The following is a 17769-nucleotide window of genomic DNA, read 5'->3' as shown; positions in this document are numbered from 1 at the left end:
CAAGAAGCAGAAAAATCTGGTGTTTTTTAAATGGCTCCTGAAAACATACTTGTTCAGCCAAGCTTTCACTGGCTTATAAGTGATCCTCATGTTTCTGCTCCATTTCTCTGTTGTTTCTTGCCTTTTATCTTACCTTTGTTGTTATACGTTTAAAAAGTTTGTGTTACTGTATTATAGATGTATTTGTAACTGTGATTTTTGTATGTGAACTGCTTTGGGGTTTTGTTATATTAAGGAGTATACAATTATTATTATTATTATTATTATTATTATTATTTATTAAGAATATTAACAATAGTAATACTTCTACTAATAAATAAATGTTCACAAAATTTCTCCACTTTTCTCATGATCATCATGGGTCTCTTTTTAATCCAGGCCAAATTTCTGGGGAGTCAGTCTTCTATATCCGTACATGATATATTCCACTCTGCCAGCATGACTTATCTCCTGATTAAAAAATCAAGTCAAGATGTAAAGGTAACTTACCAGTAATTCACTGATTTCTTAATTCACCAATAATGCATTACATCGAGATAGCCATGTTCATTCAAATCATGTTATTTTTCCTAGGTTGGGACACCTTTGGAGCTGAATGTTCAAAGTAATAGACCTGTGAAAGAGATCGGCTATATGGTAGGTTTTTTTATTATTTTAAATTTGGTTTACAACAATTCAGCCTTAACAAACATAAGAAAAGCAGCAATAGTCAACGATATGGCTTTGGTATTAAACAATAAGTGTAATTTCAGATGGAAAAATACTCATTTACTCAATTATTCCAGCAAATATACAGTTGGATTTATCTTCACGCACATATGCACATTCTACAGTGTACACCTAAAATGCAAATTATTTGTCAGTATGAAAAAGTGTTGGGACCCTCTTGTATCATTCAAATATGCTCATCAGTGAGCTGGAACTGGCCATGGTGGAACTGGCCAAGTGTGGGTTTGTTGCTCTGTAAAGTGTCAAATATCAACACTGATATTTACAGCATGGTCAAATGCTGTAAATTGCCTAATGTACAGGCAGCTCGGTTTGGCTTTTCAAGAAAATGGTGTATGATTTACAAATGGAGTTCAGCTGGTATGAAATTAGAGGACTAAAGGGGTTATAGGCTGGGTTGGGCATGCACATTATTGCTTAATAAGCTGAGATATGCATGAGCCTTGTGCTTGTGCACTCTTTGCTTGTGTTGCTCCCTTTTCAGCCTGCAGCAATTGAAGACTTCCTGGCTTAATTAAACATAGGTTCTCTTTGGGCCTGTTCAGACAACATGCTAAGCCATGGTTAGGCTGCTAACCATTTTACAGTAAATTGTTAGTGAGCATGTTTAAATCGTGATTATTATTATTATTATTTATTTATTTATTTATTTATTTATATAGCACCATCAATGTACATGGTGCTGTACAGAGTAGAACAGTAAATAGCAATGTAGCCACCATGCTTAGGAATGGTTCACATGACACGCTAAGCCATAATGTTTAGCTCAAAATGCTTATCCGCTGCGGTTTAGTGTTTCATCTGAACAGTGTTTTTATTTTCAATCTCGGAAACCATAGTTTCCGAGATTGAAAATAAAAACACTGTTCAGATGAAACGCTAAACCACTCGGGTACAAAGCAGGATCTGAAACCAACACATCATGGATTCAGATCTTTGTTTGGTGGAAACCTCTTAGGAAACTTACTGAAAACTTCAACCTTGAATTGAAATGCATTATTTATTGGTATTATCTACATTTTTATTCTGCCTTTTCCCAAAGGAATTTGGCACAGAAGTCAATTTTAAATTATGAGCCTATGGCCAAGGACTTATTCATGTTACTTCAGTACAGTATCTGGTATATTTTAGATCAGTGGTTCCCAAACTTTTTCAGGTAACCGCCCCCTTAGTTCCACATACTCATGCCCAGTGCCCCCTGGGAGTCCAACGGGGTTAGGGAGGGAGGGGTTAACGGCGGCAGCAAGCCCCATGCCAAGGAGCACCTGGCAGGGCCAAAATGCTGCTGCAAGAGAACGCATGTGCTTAAAAAGCAGGTCAATCACAGCAGTATCCTAACTTATTTTTTTTTAAAAAAAAACTCCTTTTTTTTTTTGCAAACCTCTGCTAGGAGGAGGCACTCTGAGGAGGGCCTTAGATGATGAGTGTAGTATATTTGGGTAGGGTCATGCCAGGAGAGGCGCTCTATCAGCCTGAGTTGTCTGAAGCTGTGCTGCCAACAAGACCCTCCTCAGTCCACGCATGTATTAATACCGTTTAAGAAGAGTCCTTTTAATGGTGAATTGAAATGTTTCAAAAGCACCAAAATGCTAATAAAGACACATATCCTGGTTGGTGTGCCCCGCCATGCTGGCTGCCAACAGAGGCGTTCACTCTCTTTTCCCTCCCTCCCTTGGTAAGCTTGGGGCAGGTGCTTCCCATTTAAAGGGGCCACGTTCCTCTGGATCCTGCTGGTCTGGGTGCCCGGGCTGAGCAGTGGCGGCCGGGCAGAGGAGCTAAGCTGAGGAGCTGAGAATGAAAAAGGGGCCGTACTGCGCAAGGCCCCTTTAAATGGGAAGTACCCGTGGCAGGCTTGCTGAGGGAGGGAGGGAGCGAGCGAGCGAATGAATGCCTCTGTTTTGCAGCTGGCGTGGCGGGGCACACACCAAGCAGAGTATGCTTCTTCATTAGTGTTTTGGTGCTTTTGAAACATTTCAATTCACAGTTAAAAGGACTCTTCTTAAATGGTATTAATACATGTGTGGATTCTTCCCCTATATGGCTTGGGACCAAACTACCTTCTCCCATAAAAATGTACCTGGGTTTTAAGACCTTCTGGAGAGGCACTTCTCGGAAAAGACCACCTTGAGCGCCCCCCTGCCGCCCCTTTGCTTCTTAGCTCCCCCTGCCACCCCCTTGCCTCTTAATGCGCCCTATGCAATCCCACCGCCCCCAAGGAGGCAATACCGCCCACTTTGGGAACCACTGTTTTAGATGCTTTTTACAAAACTGAATTGTGGGACTTGTGACCATTTCAAATTAACAGAACTTATGGGCAGATTAATTAAGCTATTTTCTTTTTTACTCAGGTAGTGTCTAAAGAGCAAATTGTGGCTGCAGGTAAAAAGAAGTCCACAGCATTCACTTTAACACCAGAACATTCTTGGGCTCCTATGGCATGCATAATTGCTTACTATGTGAACGATAATGGCGAAGTAATAAATGATGTTCTAAGTGTTCCTGTTCAGCCTGTCTTTAAAAACCAGGTAAGAGTTCAGTACTTCATTTTTCATTAAGTCAGAAGGTGGAATTTTCCAAACTACTTTCCAAGCTCAAGTTCTGTTAAGAGCTAATTGATTAATTTATGGCTCCAAAATGAGTTTTCTTTATTAGAAGGCTTAATTACATGAGGCTTTTATTGCATGCTCGTAATTGGTCACTCACAGAAGTTTGCAGGTCCTTTACATGACGTTAGCCAGATCTGCACCAAGCAGTATTTAGTGCTATGAAAGTGGTTTATAAGAGGCAGGAGCCACACCAAGCAGGATATAGCACTATGAAAGTGGTATGAAAGAAGTATATGGTATTGGTATGTGTCCTTGTCCCCAACAGTTGTCAATGGACTTCAATACTGCTATAAAGCAGTAGTGTGGCTCCTGTCTCTTATATACTGCTTTCATGGTGTAGATCTGGCCATTGTCAAGCTCCAGAACCCAATAAGAAGACTTCAAAGCACACTTCTTTCTGTTGAAATTCCATACTCATGCTATAACATTTATCATTAATGTTATAGCATGACTGCATTTATGGCTGCATTTATCATTAAAAAAGGAGAGATTTGAACAGGGATCTCACAGTTTTGCATCTGATTTGGCTCTTCCACACTTTTGAAATTAATCCAGAACTTCAGTTACATCGAACTAAATGCAAGGATAAACATTTGAGCGAAAGTAATTACTCATTTCAAATTACCTCCTGCATAATACATGTCATTATGATTTCCTCCTCTAGATCAACATGTATTGGAATAAAAATAGAGCTCAACCTTCTGAGAATGTCACCCTCAAAATCAGTGTGACAGAACCCAAAACAACTATTGGACTTCTAGTTGTTGACAAAAGCACAAAGCTTCTGGGGAAAAGGAGTGATATCACAGAAGATGCAGTAAGTTTTTAACAGGGAATTTATTTATTTTTGAAGTGTTTTTCAGAGCTGTGCAAGGTTATAGAAGCAGTTACAGCACAATTACTTCATAACTGGATGCACAGACACTTAGGGCCAATGGAGGTTGTAAGCCAAAGCATCTGGAGGACCACAGGTTGCCTGATTTAAGGGAATGTGTAGTCTGTGCCTTTTCCAGCCTCAGATGATCTAGTGAGACTATTGACAAAACCGAGAAAGTGGTAGAAGTGAGGAGGCGGGGAGAAAGAAAATATTTTAATGTATTCCCTATGTATGTATTTATCTGAAGGGCTTCTCAACCAAAAATGGCTCCCTGAGTGGTTTACAAAGAGCAATAATAAAACAGTCCTTTCCCTCAATCTAAAAAAAGATGACCCAAAGGAAAAGGGATTGGGGGAGGGAGGAGGGAGGCCCCCCCCTTTTCAGGCATTCATTCTTAATTAGGAAGTGTCCTGGCCAGCTGGAGTGAAAACCGTTCCAGGAGAGGAGGAGCCAACAGTAGCTGTTCTCTCTCAGCATAGATGTCTGGGTGGCCTTGCTTTCCTTCTCTCCCTCAGCAGTATCCCAACGTTATGCCTTCTGCCAGTTCATGGAGAGGGGAGCCTGTTGCAGTTACTTTCTCAGCAGAGCGGATGGTGGCCCCCTGTTTCCCTTCTCTCCTTCTGCTGCAGCCTGAGTTCTTCAATCATTTTCTTAGCAATCCTTTATATATTCAATTACTCATCTTTCTATTTGTAAACTTCATATTCAGACCCAAATATTGCGGATGACCTATTGCTGATTTTCATGACTGTTGTATCTTTAGTTTTCAGTTTGTTGTTCTTACAAATAAAGTAGTTACTAAGTAGAGTATACTTTGTTAAAGTGAGATCCATGTTTAATCACATTCTTGGAGTTTTCCCAGTCCAAAACACTTTGTTTGTTTGTTCTAGATTCATCACGAACTAAATTTATATAATAAAGAACTATTTTACAGTGAGCCCATAAATTCCTTCGGTGTCTTTCAGGTACAGTTCTAAAATGTATACATTAATTTCCATGTCCTCAATTGTTTTGGTGTTTGAAGGAACATCAAAGTTTAGTAACAAATACAGAGTCAAAAGTTGTATTGTGTAGATATACTCACTACCAAATATATTTAGCAGCACATGTATTCAGATGAGATCTGACAGAGGAAAGCTCAGTTCTTTCTGGGTGCTGAAGGCTTTCTCTTCCACAGCACTAGATTTTGGAGGGTGGTGGTGGTGGTGTGTGTATATGTGTGTGTGTTTCTCTAAACTCAAACCCTTTTGTATTTACTTTCCTTGAATTATGTTAGTAATAAAACAGGTGGGGAAAATGTATTCCTATGTTGTGCATTATAAATTGAAAGATACTTTTCTACATTGTGTTTAGAAATGCAATCTCTGGGTTTCAACTGATGCCAGCCTTGCAGAATATGAAGATTATGATGATTTCTGTAAGTAAAGACAGATCAAGTTACTAATACCTTGTTTTGTAGCTCATGATACGTATATCATGACAGAAATGACGAGGGGGACATAATTTATGATGCTGTGTATTAACATCATTGAGCATACTGTGTAGATCCCAAACACAATGGCTTGGATCAAGGCATACTGCCAGGTGTGTGTGTGTGTGTGTGTGTGTGTGTGTGTAGGGGGAGGTGACTTGCTGATTTCCACACTCCCTTACACCAGCTTGCACCCTTGGAAGGCTTGGGGACCCTCCAGAACAGTGTGGGAGGTGGTGCCGGGGGCTGCAGAGGTAGGGGGAAATTGGCAAAGCTTAACCCTCTCCCTCCCTTCTGCCAGTGGGATCCCTCCATTGAATCAAAAGCCCTCTGTGGATAGAAGGAGATCCACTGTTCACAGAAGTTGACATTTGGATCCACCCCAACTTATTTTTCTTGGTTATAAAAAACAAACCTTACCATGTTCTTTCCCTCCAATCAGATACTGGTGTTACTGCTTTTTCAGGGTACGAGTATGAATTTTCTCACCCTTCGGTGGGGACAGCAGTGCCTGCTGATTTTGGTAGTCCCCATGTAAGGACAAATTTTCCAGAGACGTGGATTTGGCGTGAAATCACGACGAGGTAAAAACTAACAAAAATATGTTTTTCTTTATGCTTCCATACAGGAGAATCATTAATGCATCTTTCTGCAACTTTCTACTTTTATATTATTAATGTTTATGCACTAATCAGTTTATATTTCTGAAGTAAAAACTTACTGTCATTTATAACTTGTATTATAATAAAATACAAAATGTGAGTAAAGTCATCAAGTGAGAACTAGAAGTGTATGAAAAGTTTGTTTTCCTTGCCTTTAGAGATCTTTAGCATATTTCTACTTCATGTTTACAAACATTATGTGGCAAGCACTGTTGCCGCATAAAGTATGAATTGATCGAGTTTTCAGCCCTCATTTGTACCTTGGCAAAACTTCCTGCAGGCAACTAACCTAATTAACAAAACATCCACTACTCCATCAGGAAAATATTGATCTATGACCATCATCAATGTGTATTTTTAAAAATTGTTCTTCTGTCTTTTTCCCCATCTTTAGATCTACTCAAGCAACAGTGAATGTTACTGTTCCTGATACCATTACTTCCTGGGTAGCCAGTGCATTTATAATATCTGAAAATCTTGGATTGGGTGTGATAAAAATGCCCATTGAGGTAAGGAAACCCTTATGGTCTGAATTGTTTGGAAGATAAAAGCCTTCAAATATGCAGAATTTGAAGCAAAGCTTGTTTGTAAGACCACAGTAGCTCTTCATAGTATTGCAGTTCTTTCTTTCTTTAAAATATGTGTTTACTGCCCTTCATCAATCGGAGAGATGGGTAAGAAATAAATTATTATTATTATTATTATTGTTATTATTATTAATTCCAGGGCAGTTCACAACAATGTAAAAACAAAAATCAACCTTTAAAGTACAACAAACATTATTAACCATTCATTCAGAGCAACATGAATAAAGAATAATTTCTAGTTAAGTGAGAGAGCAATCCTATAACATCCTGGGGCAGTAGGATTGTCTAGAAAACCTCCTCTGAGGCCCCAGACAGAACTATGACCTTGGAATGTTTTTTTTTATCTCGCTGCCCTTTTTTTTTGGCTTCTCCCAGCGATCACAGATGTTTCCATGATGTCTTCCTTTACTACAGGGGTGGGCTACATGGCCTTGTAGATGTTTCAGCCCACAACTCCCATCAGCCCTAGCCTGCATGACTAATAGTGAGGCATGATGGAAGTTGTAGGTCAAAACATCTGGAGGGGCCACATTTTGCTCACCCCTACTCTGTGAGGCCAGATCTCTGACCTGGTAGAGGGGAGAAATCGGACATTCTATGGGTGAGGAGGGAGTAGGTAAAGATTTGAGGGATCCTAAGTCCTTCCATCTGACAATCACACCCCTGACCCAGAAAAACATCTAACATGCTAAGCAGTTTTCTCAGTGTATCTCTGGGAGAGATACATTGAGAAAACTCCTTAGCATGTTTAGATGGGAGAGACTGATTTTTCCCACAAACCGATGGAAGAAAAATGAAGCACTCCAGGATCGGAATGCTCCAGCAAAAGCATAGGATTGCTTTCTTAAGGAGATATTTCTAATACTCTAGCTTATGTAGTTAAAGCATTTTGGTAATATCTGGGATAATATACTAATATTTTCTTATGCCACAGGCATATCTTTGTGTGTGGGATTTTTTTTAACTTTTTTGTGGGAAAGCGGTCAAGGAAGGAAAATTCTCAAAATGGGAGATTCAGTCATATAAAGGTCATTGGGTTTGTGTCAGCTATGCTGATAGCAGTAACACATCTGTGTGGTATAAAGATTGCTGATATCACAAGGTGCCTACAAGCACAATCGTATGCATGTTTAGACAGAAAAAGTCCTACAACCCCCAGCATCCTCCAGCCAGCATATAGGACTTAAAGACTCTAGAGGGTGCTGCAGTCTAAGAAATAATGTTACAGGCTTTGAGTCGGTGAGCTGAAAGCATCACTACAAAAAAGGGAAGAATTTAAAGTAAAATTAACTTTTGTTGCCTTAGTGATGACCTAGGGTTCCTTTTCTCTACATGATACATGTGATATTATGGAGGCCTATCTTCCTCCTTCACACACATTGCTTATGCACAAGAGCATTCCTAGGCATTGCTTCCTCCTGGTCATCAAGGAGCCAAGCCTAATTTGTGGATGAACACTTTTCATTTTGTATTTTTTTTAGATCATGCTTCATGATCTGTATGTTTATTTGTATTATTGTGCTAATTAGGATTTATATTAATTTTGGAGTTTTTGTTTTCCTGTTATATTAATCCTGGATTTCCATACGGTGGCCTGGTTCAGACAACACGCTAAACCATGCTGCTTAACCACAAAATGGTTAAGGGAATGCATCCATTCCCTTAACTATTTTGTGGTTAAGCAGCATGGTTTAGTGTGTTGTCTGAACCAGGCCAAAGTGTGTAAATCGCTTTGAATCTGTTTTTTTGTGGTGGGAAGCGCTGCATAAATTTGATTAATCTTCTTCATCATTAAGGAGCACTCCTGAACTATGCTGATAGAAAGTTGCATAATGCAGAGTTTTATTCTCAGGTTTCCCTCCCAGCTGGTTAGGTCCAGTGTGGTGCAACATCTGAAGTGGAGTTATTCATGGCCACGGGAGCACACAATAAACCTTGTATTGACAGAAGTAGCACGGCTTTGCAAAGGAAGTCCCATGTTATCCTGATCAGGCAATGAGTACATTGGTGGTGCTACTTGCTTCCAGAGTTGATCATGAGGTTGGGGCACAGGATATATGAACAGAGATTGGAAGTATCCGCTTCCAGTTTTAAACTAACCAAACTATGGCTTTTTAAAATTTTGGTTAGTGAGAACAAGCTAGGATCAAACTGTGATTTCAGATCCTGAATAGTTCTGAAACCATAGTTTAAACAAATCACAGTCCTTAGCGGTAGGACATTCTGGGGAACATGGGTACTTTAAAACTGGAAATAGATGCTTCCGAATTCCTTCTCTGGCATGTGGAAGAAGAGAGGGGAAAGAGAAATATATGAGTCTGAGGCTTGCCGCAGCTCATTCACTTAACTACAGGGAGGCATGACTTTCCATTATGTCTGAACTAGGCCTTAGTAAAAAGTGTGACTTGTGTTAGTTGCAACTAACTTGTTCTGTTGGTTCCAATGGGTTTTAGTTATGAATAAGTTAGCTGGATTGGAGCAACAATGTTTATTGGTAATTTTATTATGGAGCTCATTAGCTGATATAATTTCCTTTTTGTTCACCACCTTGATTTGTTTTAAGATAAAGTAGGGTACAAGTTTATAAAATAAATCAGTATTGTTAAATTTAACAAACAGTATTTAGTGTCAAACCTGAGATTATACTCAAAAAGATGGGTTGAGGTTTGGGTCCAAGCTTTGTATTTGGCAGTTATACATGAAATGAAACATTTGATTATGAACATCACCTCATTCAGGAATTTGGATTTGGATCTTACATTTTATTTCAGGCTCATATGGGATTAAGGTCTATGTTTCGTTTCTTTTTTCCTGAATGTAATTTGGCAGAGATTGATTAAACCTGATGATTTCAGACTTTATGAAAGTATAGACTTGGCTACTCATGCCTAGAATTGAGGAGACTTTAATAAATTCAAAGCCAAGATTCCATTTCAGTTCTCACAGTGACTAATTTCCCCACTGTATGCCGTTGGGTTGCTCAGTTCCATTTTTAGAGCTCCATATGGTGAAAACATGTTATACATTATCACACACGAAGAATATTTTATAGAAACATCTAATTGAGCATTACACACGCTTTATGCATATAGTGTTAATAAGTTGACAGTATTTAGGAATGGGTTCCATCTGGAATTGATTACAAATCTTTGCTATGGTCCATGTTTGTTTCCATTTGATATATTTTTCCTATTGCATGATCCTGGTGAACATGGCATGATCCAGAAGTATGAACTGAGATCTATGTGTAAAGTGAGACTTACTTATTTTTTCTGAACATCAGCCCACTCTGCCTTGCCCTGACAGGGCAGTTTCTTGAATGCATTGGCTGGTGGTAGATGCTCTTTGGAAACGTGGAAATATGCAAGAAAGCTCTATTTTATTCACACAACCCCTTGCGCAGTTGATCACAGGGTTGCCAAATTTTACTTTCAAAAACATACGTGCCTTGAGTGATACTTGGGTGGGTGAGTGAAGGGTTGGAGGGGCGAAGTTAGCAGGGAAGCTAGTTATGGTGCCAGGGGAAAAAAATTGATGGATCAGTTGTGGGGCCTGGCAAGATCTGGAGTTTACTATATTTTAGACACCAGCAGGCCTGAACGTTTGGCAGTGATATGGCTGCCTGAGGCAGCTGATTTTAGGTGTCATGAAACGGCAGTAGGTTGCTTATTGCATTTTTAACCCAAAGTACAGGCACTTGTGGGGTTCTTCCTGGTGTGCCAAATAACTGTGCACCTTGATCTGTGGGATGGAGGGGGGCATTTGTTGTTTCACCCAGGCAACAAAATATCTTAGGCAGGCCCTGCACGTCTTGCCTGACATAACGTAGTTTTACTGACCAGATCAACAAAATAATTCCTGGTTGTAACACAGCCATATTTTTTTAAAAAAGCAGAATACCCTTTTAATATAGTTTATTTTCCTCCTGAACCAGTACCTTAAGTTTTTATTTTATAATCAGCAGTAAATTCCTTTTATAACTGTAGGTGACAGGCGCATTTCAGAAAGGCCTTAAAAATTAAGCACCCTATGCAGGGTCCAGGGGGGCAATATAACTAAATGCAATATTAGGCATGTCGAGTGACAACATTTTCAAAATGACATCTCTCTCCATATGTTGGACTATGGGAATGGTGCATCTGTGTTTGAAGCCCCATATTAACTCTGAGAAGTTGGCATGTTGATGGGCATCATGACTACACCTGCTTTCTCCATTTGTGAGAAAGGCATACTTGTTCAAACTGTATATGTGAGCTTCTGACAACCATGTTGAGGCACTTCAAGTGGCCTGATTTGTTGAAGTGCAAAACATAACCCAATTTGCCCTGTGAAAGTTGTCCTCTGTTTCTTAGAGGCCTGCACTCCACTGCACTTCACAGCACAGCAGCGCCTGATACCCTATTTTGGCCAGGTAAATCCTAACTGGCTAATTTGGGTGAGGTGAGCGAATGTGTGTTTTTATGTCAAGGTCTGAAATTCTAATCAGAAAATGAATGTGTTCATGCCTGAGCAGGAGTGCGTGACCACATTGCCTCCTGCACGCTCCTCACTTCCACTTTTAATCAACAACCTCGTGTATTCTAAATTGTATTCCGTTTAACAAGTAAACTGTACACCACAAGGGTTCACTGTTGCATTACTTTTGTTTTCCAGTTAGAAGTCTTCCAGCCCTTTTTTCTTTCCTTAAACCTTCCTCCTAGTATTACAAGAGGAGAAGAATTTATATTGGAAGTCAACATGTTCAATTATTTGAAAGAAAGCATTGAGGTAAAAATATTGAAACCTTTATTTGTTCTTTTCCCCAACCTGTTTTGTAATTGTCCTGTCTTTGCTATTTACCAACTCTAGTTTAACTCTTTTGTGGCCTCTTGTAGTTGTTAGTTCTTAAGGTGCCACAGATCTCTTGGGTAGGTTTGCTGCAACTGACTAACATGGCAGTCTCTCTGCAGAAGTTCACTAACTTGCTAGAGTATGTATTAGGAAAGACCCTGCTTAAGCCTATCAGTTAATGGCCATAGGGGACAGAAAAATCTGTCATCCCCCCATTTACGGAATTATGAAGCAATTTATTAAATATATTATCGTGACTTTCTTATATTGCAATCCTAAACACATTTACAAGTGATTAAACCACATTGAAGCAACAAAAGGGAAAAGCATTGGATGCTGCACAAACCAAGAGAGAAGCAATTCTCAAAGTGCCTGAAATATTTATTTCACTCAGTGTATTTTGGATATACAATAACTTCTTCGGGGGCTTTAATTCATCTTCCCACAAATACGCAGCGATGAGCTCTTCTTCTTCTTCTACTACTACTAGTAACAGGGTTTCCGAAAATAGGGTGTCCCAACTTGTGCAAATGGACACACTTTCCACTAAGCTTTGACTATTGGGCGGTATAGAAATGTAATAAATAAATAAATAAAAAGACAAAGCCACCATTATATATAGCAGTCTCTAGATATTTTTTTAATTGTGTGACCGTCAATTGGAGCAACATGAAATTATTAAAACTATATAAAACAAATTACATAAATTTAATGAACATTTTCAAATTTCAGACAGGATGAAATGGTCAAACTTATCAGTGTACTGATAATATCCATTAAAAGAATTTAAACGAAAAGGCCATTTAAGTTGATAATTAAAATGTAATTACGATTTAATGAAAACTTACATTGCCTTGGCAATCCACAGCATAATCCTGCCAATTTACCCCCTTAAAAATATGAAGTGCATATATAAAAGCTGACATATTGCAAATAATATGAGCTCTTATCAGAACTTAATTGAAAACAGAGTTTTGATAAGCTGATCTGTCAAGTGTCTATCATGTATTCCCTCTGGGATAAAACAGTAAAATAAGTAATGGCTCAAATTGTCAACTTCCTCACTCTGACAAAAGCACTTATAGTTGAATTGTGTGTGTGTGTGTGTGTGTGTGTGTGTGTGTGTTCCTAAGTCATTCAGTTCTTGGGTGTGTATTACCTCTATTCTGTGTTTTGAACATTTCAACTAATACTGTCCTTAAAAAAAATCACAAGTCTAATAATTCCTGTTGCCAGAGGGACTTCTTCTTTGATATGTTATTTTTCTTTTGCTATTTTCAAAATATTTTCTCCTCTATTCTGTTCTCTTTCCAACTTTTCAGTTCTCCTAGTCCCCAGCTGCAGCACATCTCCCCCTTTCTTTCTTGTTTGTATTTTTCTTGGGTGTTGCTAGATAGTTTAAGGTTATGTAAGCCAGCAACCTGTAGTAGCCACATCTGTACGAAACCTTTTCTGTGCCCCTGGGTAAGTAGCACAGCAAAACAAATGTAACTTCATAGGAGTGCGGCTGCGTTAACTGTCTTTGCTAGTAGCAGAAAAACATCAATTAACCATTTCTGTTTTATAGGTTACAGTGACCCTCGATACAAGTGACACCTTTGAAATTCTTATTATTTCCAATGATATAAATGCCATGGGAAACCAGCGGTCAGTACGGGTGCCAAGTGAAGATGGGAAGACTGTCATTTTCCCAATCAAACCAAAGCAAATTGGAGAGATTCCGATCAGAGTTACAGCAATATCACCAGTTGTTTCTGATGCTATATTCCAGCAAGTATTGGTGAAGGTAATTTAAAACAGCCACAACCTTTATGCGGGATGAATGAAACACTTTGAAAAACTGTACACAAGTCACATTTTGATAATTTATGCATATGTGTTCTCTATATAAATCCATAAACCACACACAAATATTTTAAAGGCCCTGTCATATAATTCATTGTGTCAAATATAGAGCGAGGACCAAATGACATCAGCACCAGCATTTCATCATGGCTTGTGGGATTGAGCTAGTCTCATGATGTTGCACTTGTACATTGACCTGATTGTATCAGAAAGAGCATTCTGTAAAACTTTTGGAACTCCATTTTGGTGCATACCTTGCCATTTTTAGTATGTGTGTGAATTGCTCATGGAAAAATCTACCAGCCACTCTTTTGGGGGGCATTTTTTTCAAACCATTGCAACTTAATTGTAATTGAAGAGGAACTACTGATTTGGAATGATCCGGGTAGGGTACATATTAATTGAAGAATGTACTGCGTTTGAGGTGATTTTGATGGGAAATTCATTGGCTGGCTCTGCCTTCTGAAAAAATTAAATAAATGCTAGTAATTATTTCTAAATTGGTTTATATATTAGCATATGCACATTTCATACAGATTTGTGTGCTATGTGCCCCAAATCTTTTACGTGGAATGCCCCTGGGCATGATGCAGCCAAATGCAAGCATACGGCTTGTGTAGTTTCAGAATGTGTGTAATATTGATGATAGTCACACTGTAACTTCAAGTGGGTTGTTTGTTTCCAAGCCTTGAAATGTAAGGCAGTTCTGCTCAGACAATATATACAAATACCAGTACATGGCATGTTTGTTTAGAAGATTAGTGCAAAGAATAGAGGCAGTTAGACATAATGTTCCCAGCTTGTTAAACCATGTTTTTTATCAAGCTGGGAATGAATGGCTTGCACAGTTTCCCCTTAAATTCTCCCCTTGTGAAACAGAAATCCTGGCATGGTGCAGAGCCCACGGTTTGTTCAAACTAGAGTTCTCCATTACTTCCTGGTTTAATATCAGTTAACCAACCAGGATCCTAAGACATGATCATCATAAACTATGGTTTATGAAACCAAGAACATTTGAACTGGAGGGTTGGTTTAGCTTCTATGCAAAATGGTACTGACATCAAAGTGAAGAAACTCTGATGTTCTCTGCACAATAATGAACTTAAATTTGAGAATATAATTTGTCTCCTTGAATACTTTAGCAATTCATACTTCAATAAGGAGGTCCAGTTATTAGTCTTGAAAGGGTTTATATATCATTATACAATATAATTCTGATAGCATGCAAGGTGTTCTATCAACTTTTGCAAGGCAAAAAATGCATGGGAAGATTTATTGTTCCACTGTTTCGTTTGCCAGTATTATATTGGGAACACATGCGTGCACATCTACAAAATCTAATGATATCAAATAATGATATCTGGAGATGCATCTAATCTTTGGTTGTTGTTGTTTTGATAGGCAGAGGGATTAGAACAATTTCATTCACAGGCACTTCTTTTGGACCTGTCCCAAAAAAGTAACCTAGTGGAAACTTTGGATTTCACTTTCCCCTCGGATGCAGTACCTGGCAGTGAAAGAGTCCAAGTCACCGTTATTGGTAAGCATTATGTTCCTCTTCATAGTTCTGTTTGGGGATCTACTGGCGAATAAGAAATAAATACAAAATTGATTGTACTCTGGCTGATTGATGAATTCAAGTTATATAGTTTTCAGTGTGATGTTGTGATTGTTTTTGTATAAATGGATTATACTTTTTCCGTAAGAATTGGTGGAAATGTTAAAAGAAAATATTCCTTGAAATATTTCTATTTGCCACTCTCATGTAACTGACAATAAGTTTCTGTTCCTGTTTTTTAAATATCTCCTTTTTCTGTTGATGCTTTATATGCTTTACACCTTGAAAATTTTAAAAGCATATTTATTATATTCTGCTCTTACATGGAACTCCCATGGTCTTCTATCCAGGTGCCTAATGAAGCCAATACCTGCTAAACTTCAGTAATGCTAGAACCTCAGATGCTCCCAGACCATTCACTGGACACCCCATTACCTGCATATATGATATAAAATGCTCTCTATACCTATGATAATGTCAATGCTTTCATGCTCGGTTCATTGTGGTGCATGCATATATTAGGTATGGTGTTCCCTGGGTTCTTTATGAGTTTAAAGGAAAACAAGCAAGGTGATTGGCTCCAGTAACTTAGAAGTATATGCCAGGAAAATTTTACTATGGTGCTTTATCTCAAGTGTCCACAGTGTTGGCTTTGGTGCTTCCATATGTTGTCTTGTGTATCTTTCAGGTGATATCCTTGGTCCTTCTATCAGTGGTATGGAGTCACTGATCAAGATGCCTTATGGCTGTGGGGAACAGAACATGATCAATTTTGCACCTAACATCTATGTCCTGGACTACCTGACTAAAAGGGGCAACCTGCAGTCGAGTCTTAAATCGAAAGCTGTATCATATATGAGAGAAGGTAGGGAATGTTTTTAACAATGTATTAGTTTCCCATGTTTTAATCAGTTTTATGTATTTTATAATATTTCTGTATTTCATGTTGTTCCCTGCCTTGATCCAGAGGGAGAGGCGGGTAAGAAATATGATGATGGTGAAGATGATGATGATAATGATGTGTTTTTGGAGACAAGCCTGCCATTTAATGTGGATTTCTTTGAAGGGTTGAAATACCCCTGCGCTAACTTTTCAATCTAGAAGTGGAAACACAGGAAGCTGCTCCCATGATGTTATGTGGAGGCCAACATTTCCTGCATAGTCTGTGTTTGCCTTCTTTGTGGCTCATCCATAGTTCAGATTATGGGGTTAGCAATGTAGAATAGGCAGAAACAGTATGGAAAGTGATGGTCACCAGTATAGAGCCTCTCCACAAATGACACCTGCTGTGGCCTATATTCACATACCAGTAGTAGCTTGCTATGCCTCTGTTTAACTTGGCAGGAAATCCCATATGGATTCCACAGTGGGATTTAACTTTATTCATCTACTGTTGGTTCTTTGGACAAAAATGATATCATCGTCTTGTTCCTATACATTCCCTAAATGTATGATGTGTGTGTGGAAATGATAATTTGGGGGGCCTTTTTGTTATATATTGAAAAGTTTTCAAGAGTTTTATAATAGAAGTACCCAACTCTCCCAATTGCACAGTTGGTGGTAGAGGGCATTTATCAATCAAACTCCATTTCCCACGATTTCTTGCAAAGCACCTGCCAGGGTGATATAGGCGACTGGCTAACCAAGCAGTTGCATGCCCCTTGTGTTACGTTACCTGTTGGTAAGTGGCTGTTCATATTCAACTCTAGGGATGATAAAAAATAGGCCTTTACTTGGACCAAGCAATGCTGGTGAAAGTCTGTAGCTTTGGAAACCTAACATTCATTTAGTGTTGATGTATACTTAAAGCTCACCTTACCTCTCATTCTTTCTGAAGAAAAGCTCTATGAACTTCAAAAGCTTGCCAATAGAAGGCTGTCACAATTAGAAATCGCTAGGGCTATGTGTAATATTTCACCCAAATTCTAAGCCAAGGTAACCCAAATTATGCATTGCCTACACATTTCACAATCATAAGGACTAGACGCTTTTTTTAAAAAAAAAAGTAAGAAAGATGAGAATCTTATACCCAGCACAATATTATCTGCCTTTCCTGTACTTGAGTATGTAGTCACAGTACACATAGTTCTGACTTCCAAGTTGTTCTTGTATCACACAGGTTGCATCCTTTATGAACACAACCGGCCAATTCTCTGGTTTAAGTCTGTTGACTTAACTAAATTTGGACTTGAATCCCAGATCAATCTCCCACAAAGAGGGAACAAAGGCTACCGAAAAAGTTTGGTTTGGTTTGTTGAGCTCCATGGGCTATATTTGGCCTGACAACAGGACTTTGGCCACCCTAAAGTTACACAGTTAGTTTCAAAAATAATGAACATCTGTTTTTAAAGCGAGTTCTTTGAAGTTTGCAAGCTATCTGTCACTCCCTGTAGATTGATTTATACTGCCATAAAGTTTTAAGTTCTCCAAACATTACTTTTATTAAAGCTATTTTAAATGATTCACAACTGATTCACAATTATTAAATTGACATTAAGTAATGCATTGTTTTGCTTAAATCATGCTTGGCTTTGGGATTTAAAGCAATGTTCTTAGTAATGTTTGTGGCAAAACAAGAGCTATCATGGCCATGGATTTAATTTT

General features: G+C 38.6%; 1 protein-coding gene across 1 annotated transcript in view; it reads left to right on the top strand.

Annotated features, from left to right (window-relative positions):
- The window catches only part of CD109 (CD109 molecule), a 75449-nt gene that overhangs the window by 36811 nt on the left and 20869 nt on the right, over positions 1-17769 (top strand). The window contains exons 12-23 of the mRNA XM_063124956.1: positions 379-480; positions 574-640; positions 3082-3254; positions 4000-4152; positions 5103-5177; positions 5566-5629; positions 6150-6267; positions 6740-6854; positions 11586-11699; positions 13330-13548; positions 15009-15147; positions 15854-16030. Coding sequence (XP_062981026.1) covers positions 379-480; positions 574-640; positions 3082-3254; positions 4000-4152; positions 5103-5177; positions 5566-5629; positions 6150-6267; positions 6740-6854; positions 11586-11699; positions 13330-13548; positions 15009-15147; positions 15854-16030 — 1516 coding nt within the window. The remainder of the gene's footprint in view (positions 1-378; positions 481-573; positions 641-3081; positions 3255-3999; positions 4153-5102; positions 5178-5565; positions 5630-6149; positions 6268-6739; positions 6855-11585; positions 11700-13329; positions 13549-15008; positions 15148-15853; positions 16031-17769) is intronic.

This window comes from Elgaria multicarinata, chromosome 4 (assembly GCF_023053635.1).
Source record: "Elgaria multicarinata webbii isolate HBS135686 ecotype San Diego chromosome 4, rElgMul1.1.pri, whole genome shotgun sequence".
NCBI classification, from domain to species: Eukaryota; Metazoa; Chordata; class Lepidosauria; order Squamata; family Anguidae; genus Elgaria; species Elgaria multicarinata.
Note: the sequence above shows the minus strand (reverse complement) of the source record. Positions and strands in the feature narration are given on the sequence as shown.